This window comes from Erigeron canadensis, chromosome 6, assembly GCF_010389155.1.
Source record: "Erigeron canadensis isolate Cc75 chromosome 6, C_canadensis_v1, whole genome shotgun sequence".
NCBI lineage: Eukaryota > Viridiplantae > Streptophyta > Magnoliopsida > Asterales > Asteraceae > Erigeron > Erigeron canadensis.
The window spans coordinates 17,454,468-17,462,849 of NC_057766.1; the positions used below are offsets into that span (position 1 = coordinate 17,454,468).

At 36.1% G+C, this 8,382-nt stretch overlaps 1 protein-coding gene across 1 annotated transcript; it reads left to right on the plus strand.

The window, feature by feature from the left end:
* Window positions 1–4,851: 4,851 nt before the first annotated feature.
* On the plus strand, window positions 4,852–7,084 carry LOC122604377. The gene is made up of 2 exons (XM_043777271.1): window positions 4,852–4,942; window positions 6,630–7,084. The coding sequence occupies exons 1-2, from the start codon at window positions 4,852–4,854 to the stop codon at window positions 7,082–7,084; spliced, it is 546 nt and encodes a 181-aa protein (XP_043633206.1).
* The last annotated feature ends 1,298 nt before the right edge of the window (window positions 7,085–8,382 follow it).

The window sequence follows — 8,382 nt, forward strand, 5'->3', positions numbered from 1 at the left end:
CAAACTACACATCACTCACAACTTCACCTAGCCAATCCATGAGCCTCCACCACTTCAACCCACCTATTAGTAAGTTCCCATCTCATTCTTTCCCCCTCTTTCTCTCTCACGGCAACACATACACACCCACCCACCCACATTTCACTTTTCATTTCATTTCTTACAAACACACAACACACATTTTCTCTTACACCTATCTCTGCCTCTTTTCTCTAAATCTCCCATCTTTCTCTCTCATTTTCTCCTAGATTTTCTGCATTTTATCCTCTTTTCTTCCTCTTCATTTCAATTCAAATAATCAAGAAAAATGCAAGACAAAATCAATCAAAACAACAACAATAATAAGGGTTTATTAAGGATTAGTCAAGGGTTATATCAAGCTAAGATTAAGGATTATTTCAAGCAAGGATTAAGGTTGTATGAAGCTTTGAAAGCCACGAAATTTCTGCCCAAAAACCATCTTCAAAATCGAGTTCATCAAGGGTATAAATCTTCATCTCTTTGTTTAATCTATCTTGTTTTTACTTATACTCAAGGATCTTTATCAAAAAGTTATATTTTCTTCATGTTTTCTTTGAAAAACACACTTCATGAAGGCAAGTTGATAGAATCTTTTCTTTCATGCCATTGCATGTCAAGATCTAGAGGAAAGATTCAAGGAGTAAACATGTATACGACCCTAAAGTTTCGTTTTATGTTAATGTCTAGTGAAAGTGACTTTTTGCTTGAAGAAAATAAAGATATATTTGCATATACTCATAAATATATTTCTGTATATTTTCATGGATAAACTCATTTTGATGTTAAAAGTAAGATTTAATAAAGGTTTTGTTGTTAACAAGGTTAGATCTTGTCATGCATATACATAAGTTGTGTTAAATTAGTTGTTAAGAGCTTGGACTTGAGATGGATCTTTGAAGGATGATTGATGAACTTGAAATTGATTGAAATCTGTATATTTGATGTTAAGAGATACAAAAATAAGTGTTAATCTTGTTAGTGGTAATTTAGAGGCTAAAACAAGCAACCAACACCATTGATGGGATGCATTAACCAATAAACATTCTGACAGAATTGGTCTTCTATCTTGTAACGAATAAACTGAACCTGTGAGGGCATTTTCAAGAAAAACTATCAAAATAAAAGTTGTAGAAAAATAAGTTAAGATTAACTTCCAACTGGAATTACTCAAAAATACTGAACCAAACAAAAGATATGGTTTTTCTACTGAAACTGGTCAAAACTGTAATATGGTATGAATATTTTATAAACTTTAACAATTTTTATCTCCTAATACATAAGGTTCCAGGAGGTCATACTTGGTGGAAAGTAATTTCAATGTGTCTTGAACTTAAAATAAAATCATGGGATTTTTCTAATTATCAGAACATCAAGAACTTTTATAAAACTTCTGATATCGCATGCAGTGCCCATTCAGGACAGTTTATGTTTGGATAATTTTTAAGGATACCAAACATTATCTAAAAATTCACCAAAAATTCACAAAAATACTAGATACATGTAAGTCACTATGTAAAAATCATGAAGGTCCAAATAATTCGTCTTGACCCCAAAATAGTAGCCAACGTTTCATAAAAATGTGAAGTAAAAACAGAAAATTTTAAAAGAAGCTAATCATTAGTGTAATGGGCTAAAAGATGCATTAAGGAGTTAATGGGCTAGCCCGGCCCAACTAATGAACCCATAAGGAATATAAATCAGTAGGCCCACTTGGCACAATAACCACTATGATCCATTAATCACATAACCCAAATAAGGTTAAATCCAATAACTAAATTAAGCCCAAGTCACTGAAAAAACCCATCACATTTTGGCCCAATTAATAATGGCCCATAACACTTAAACGAATTTCATGAGATAAACGTAATCGAAATAAAACAAAGATAATTAAGTGAGATAGACATAAGTAATTATGTTAACCAAGTTATATATTGATATTACAAATGGTAATTCGCGCTAAAATCGGTTACACAATAAATGATGAACAAGGATAACATAACTTAATATGGCATTTCTACATGATAACCTAATATATCACGTGAAACCACAAATGAAGCCAAGTTACCGAAAATCTAACAACTTATGACTACGCATGTAATGAAAGTAACCTTTTACACCATCAACCTTTACAACCACAACGATGCGAATGTTGGTAATATACTTGGATCCCAAAATGAAAGTGGCATTTCTAAGTAATGGCTTAAGATAGGAACTTATGTATATTAGTCCTCTCGTAGGGATAGTCTTGACTTTGAAATGTGGATGAGGACCATGATGGAATATATGATCAAGGAAGCAATAGATGAGAAGTACCCATTTTGGATAAGTATATATAATGCTCTGCATATCAAGGTGAGTCATAGCCCCCTTTCAAACTCTTTTATGTGTTTTACTTTCGGGATGAAAAGCATGATAAATAAAATTGCTTTCTATATATGAAATGATTCTTGAAAGAATGATTATGATATGGGATTATGTCGTATGTTCAATGTGATATATGTTATATGATGAGCTTGAGTACTGTCAAACGGTAGTCCCCTGTACACTACTATTAACTCATTGAGGCCTGTAGTTAGAGGGTTGCGCAACTAGGATTCGTGCCCTCACTCACATCAGCGGCGACAGGTTGATTGGCCGCCTACGTGGCCGCCTTTAATGGTGTCGATCGTGGGGTGCTCTAATCTACTTTATATTTGGTCGTCTCCATGGCACGACCCCCTTCATTATTAGTTATTACACATGGTTGACAGCATGTGCCTTTTTGTTATAAATTCATCGGGGCAATTTACTATCATTACTATTAATAGTGGCTCAAGCGCAAACTCATCAAATTATGCCTTTGGTTAAATGTTATTGATATTATTATGATGGATATTAGGGAATGAACATACGGTTTGGGTATTGGACCTTATATGAAATCTTGAAAGTTGTTGAAGTTGGCGATATTGAAATTTTGATAACCGAATAGTTTTGATGTGATAAATGATTTACATATTTTTCTCTCACGATGATTTTGACAAATGAGAGCTTTGTAAGTTACCATGGATTTTTCCAAGTCTTGAAATGACATTATGGTATTTGAAAAACTTCATATTTGGAGATGAGAATTTTGTCGGTCATATGGTTTGGGTATTTTGAAATATAACAACAATATGTTTTCTAAGTGTTAAAATGGGTATGTACCAAGGTTTAGTTAAAAACCTATGCACTCACCAACTACGTTTTCGTAGTTGACACTTTTCTTCATGCTTTTCAGGAAATAAGCTTAAGCTTTGAGGATTGATATGCTTAATGATTATTTGCATTGCACTTTGGAGTCAAAGATCAAACCTTGTGATGGGCAATGGAATCCGCCTTGATCATTGTAGTATACTACTTCATGCGCTTGTTATTTGTTTCGTGAACTTAATATTCAAGTACGGTGGACGCATTTGTACTTGGAAATTGGTTCACATGCTTGTACATCTGTAAATTCTTTTATCAAATAAAACTATGGTGAATGTTATTTAAAATCCTTTGTTTTGAATACTCGACTTTCTGTACATCTCATCGTTCCGCCTTAGTTGGGGTGTTACATAATATGTCATCAGACTGTGATGAAATTGACAGTGATGACTTGTTTGCAATGATTGTTAAAACGTTTAACTGTTTTAAAGCAAGAGCAAACAGGCCCACTGGACAACATGCACCCAGCTCCTCTACTGACAAGACTAATATAACATGCTTTAAGTGTGGTAGGAAAGGTAATTTAATGAAGGAGTGCAAGTCCAGTCAGTTCTCTCCTCAGTCTGGTTCATTTATTCCTTATAATAAGCCTGATGATAGCTACAAGTATAAGTACAAAAAGCTTAAGGCACAAATTGCTCTCATGTCTGCAGAAAAGGATAATAATAGATGCATGATTGCAACTACTGAAGAAAAATGGGTTCCCTCTGATGACTCATCTGATGATGAGGAAGAGGAAATAGATTGTTGTTTTATGGCTCTGGCTGATGATGAGCATCTAGTGAAGGAAGATGTCACATCTGGAAGATGGGTAGACATTGTTATCAAAAAGGTTAGTTTGTATGATCTGGAGACCGATCATGAACTAAAATTGGACATTGCTGAAGCTCTTAACTCTGATTTAATTTTCGTTGAAACTGTTAGATCTGAAATGACAAAAGGTTTTGAAACTGATTTCTCTGAATTATCAATTTTGCAATCAAAATTAAAAGAGCTCCAGGATATTGAACTAGCATTTAAAGCACAAGTTTTGGTAACTGGACAACTAGTTCAAGAAAAACATGATCTGGAAATTGTTTTAGAAAAGGAAAAACAGGTCATTAAGTCATGGCTTGAAACTAAAAAGCCATATGATGCTGGAGTAAACCAGTTTCCATCCAAAAAACGTGCATATCTGGATGGAAATACTCATGTTGCAGCATTAATACTAGTAATTGACCGGTTACTAGAAAAGGTTAAACCAAGCACCATTTATGATGAACCTTCTACCCCAAAGGCTTGTATTATCCCAGTTCAACCCTCTGAGGTTAAGACTGGAGCATCCCAAATGACTGCTCCAGTTAAAAAGGTCAAGCAGAATAAACCTTTGCCTCACTCTGCTTCTAAAGAACCTCAGGTTCAGAAGAAAAAGAATGTTTCCCTTCCTAAGCCTAACGTCCAGTCATCTGGAAAGGCTGAGGTTTCATCTGAAGAATCAATTTTGTTAAGGTTAGAGAGTTTCAACTACTAGCTCATCAAGTTCAAAGCTGTAATGCAAGACTGAACAACTTTGAGGGTACTTCATCTGGCCCTAAACAAAATTCCAAACCTTTTTCTAAGAAAAATATGAATATTGCTCCTGTTGAGAAAATTAAGAAAAAGGTTTCTAAACTGTCAATTCCAGTAGTCTTTTCAACTAAGACTACTATTGAAGAAAGTAAACTCAACCAGATACTATTAGGGATCCATAAGGGAGGATCCAGTGAATCCATCAGTCGATGGGTTCCCAAATCTAACTTATCAATCTGGTGGATGTGCAGGCCGATCGAAAGAAACATATTTGGTATCTTGACAGTGTTGTTGGCAGGACAATGACTGGATGAAAGACCCTGTTGGAGGAGTACACGGTTTCTGATGGACCCTCCATTACTTTTGGAAATGATGGTTCTGGAAAGACTGGGGGTGTCCTGAATAATGGTCGAGTCAAATTCAGACGGGTGGCTTATGTTAATGGTTTGAAATATAATCTGATAAGTGTGAGTCAATTGTGTGATGATGGCTACCAGGTGTTGTTAAACATCTCTCAAGGCATCGTATTTAATAAGGATTGGAAGGTAGTATTGATTGCTCCCAAAAAAGGGAATGTGTATGTGATGGATATGGAAAGCTCTCCGTCATAGCAGTGTTTCTATACCAAAGCTGATGAAGACACAAACTGGTTATGGCACAAAAGGTTATCCCATTTAAATTTCAAAAATATTAATAAGTTGTCCAGAAAACAACTTATAGATGGGATACCTTCTGTTTCCTTCAAAAAGGAAAGGCCATGTTCAGGATGTGAGATAGGAAAGCAGAAATGTGCCAGTTTCAAGACCAAGCAGAATTTTAGCATATCTGAACCTCTTCATATGTTTCATATGGATCTTTTTGGTCCAGTGAATGTTCAGACTCGTGCTGGAAAAAGATATACCCTGGTGATAGTTGATGAATACTCCAGATTTTGTTGGGTAATCTTTCTTGGGTCAAAAAGTGAAGCTGCTGTAGAAATCATCGCTTTTATCAAGCAAATTGAACTTAAATATAAGCGAAAAGTGTGTCAGTTAAGAAGTGATAATGGAACAGAATTCCAGAATGCAACTCTAGAGAAATTTTGTACTAACACTGGCATCTCTCAAAACTTCTCATCAGTGCACACTCCAGAGCAGAACGGAGTTGTAGAAAGAAAGAACAGAACGCTAATAGAAGCTGCCAGAAGTATGCTTGCTGAATCTGGTCTTCGGACCAGTTTCTGGGCTGAGGCAATTGCAACTGTTTGCCACACCCAGAATCGATCAATGTATGTGAAGCGACACAAGAAGACATCCTATGAAATATTAAGAAATAGAAAACCAAATATTGGTTATTTTCATGATTTTGGATGTCCAGTCAACATCCTTAACGACTTCAGTCAGTTAGGCAAATTTGATGCCAAAGCTGATTAGGGATATTTCTTAGGATATTCAGCCATTCACAAATCCTTCAGAGTCTACAACAAAAGACTGGAAAGAGTTCAGGAGTCAATTCACGTCACATTTGATTAATCAAACAATGAAATCAATAAAAAGCCAACCTTTGATTCTCCCCCAGTAAATCCAATAATCTTCTGTGAATCTGATCCTATCAACTACAATAAAAATTCACCAAAAGAAGTTTTCAGTCATCCTGATCTGGAACCTGATAAAACTGAAAAACCCCCAGTAGTACCCCTTTCTATCCTTCAATAAGTTTCAAACTACTCTCTAAACTTGTTATTGGATCAGATGTCCGTACTACTCCTCCAGTATCAGTTTCAGTTGATACTGAACCAGTACTCCAGGAAATGCCTTCAAATGAAGAATTTCATGATGCAAATCGTGATCTTACAGATTCAGACGAAGACGTGGAAGTAGTCTGGCAAGACCCTCCTTCTGAAGCAATACCAGAGGGAAATCAACTAAATACTTGCACTGATATTGTTGTTAGAAACAATCCGGGTCATTACTCTAAGTGGACAAAAGCTCATCCTATTGATCAGATCATAGGTGACTCCAGTAGAGGGGTTCAGACCAGAAGAGCCTCCAATGAACAATGTTTATACGTCATCTTCTTATCATTAATAGAACCGAAGAAGATTGGCGAGGCTATGGAAGATCCAAGCTGGTTGCTAGCTATGCAAGAAGAGCTACACCAGTTTGAAAGGAACAAGGTATGGTACTGGGTGGCTTTCCCAGTTGGTAAAAAAGATCCAATTGGAACCAGATGGGTCTTCAGGAACAAGGTAGATGAAGTTGGCCACGTAATCAGAAATAAGGCCACACTGGTAGCACAAGGGTACTGCTAGTCAAATGTTGATTTTGATGAATCATTTGCTCCAGTGGCTAGACTTGAAGCAATCAGAATTTTCTTAGCATTTAGTGCTCATCATAAATTCAAATTCTACCAGATGGACGTAAAGAGTGCATTTTTGAATGGAAAATTAGAAGAAGAAGTTTATGTCAAGCAACCACAAGGCTTCATTGACGAGAAGCATCCTCACTGGGTATATCATCTGGACAAAGCCCTTTATGGTCTCAGACAAGCTCCTCGTGCCTGGTATGATACTCTGACTAAACATCTGTTGAAAAACAGTTTCAAAAGAGGTGCAATTGACAATACCTTATTTATAATGCATGAAAAAGGTAATCTTCTGCTGGTACAAATTTGTGTTGATGATATTATTTTTTGGTCTACTGATGAAAACATGTGCAAGAAATTTTCAAAAATCATGTCCTCTGGATATGAAATGAGTTTAATGGGTGAATTAACATATTTTCTAGGACTCCAGATTAAAAGAACCAAAGATGGTATTTTTATTAATCAAGAAAAATATGTTAGAGATCTTTTGAAGAAATATGATACGAACTCTTCACCATCTAAACCCACTCCAATTTCTGCACCACTGACATTGGACTCAGATCCTGATGGAAACCAGTAATCACTACTGTCTATAGAGGCATGGTAGGTTCACTGATGTATTTTACTGCCAGTAGACCAGACATAATGTTTGCAACATGCTTATGTGCCAGATATCAGTCTAATCCAAAAGGATCTCATATGCTTGCTGTAAAGCGCATACTGAAGTACCTTAAAGGTGTCCCCAGTTTGGGTCTTTGGTATACCAAAGGCTCAGGCATGGATTTAAGGGGTTATTCAGATTCAGATCATGCAGGTTGTAAGATAGACAGGAAATCCACTACTGATGGATGTCATTTCCATGGTGGCAAACTGGTAAGCTGGACCAGTAAGAAGCAAACTTCAGTTTCATTATCAACTGCCGAAGCTGAATATGTATCAGCAACCGGTTGTTGTGCTCAGATACTCTGGATGAAGAACCAGTTGCTTGATTATGGTCTTAAATATTCAAAGACCCCAATCTTTTGTGATAATACCAGTGCCATTGCTATCTCAAACAATCCAGTCATGCACTCCAAAACGAAACACATCGATCTCAGGTATCACTTCATTCGTGATAATGTTATGAAAGGTAAAGTTGAACTCCATTTATATTCCCACTAACAAACAACTTGTTGACATTTTTACAAAACCTCTGGATGTTAAAACTTTTGAATATCTTGTTCGTGAGTTGAGAATGTTAAACCC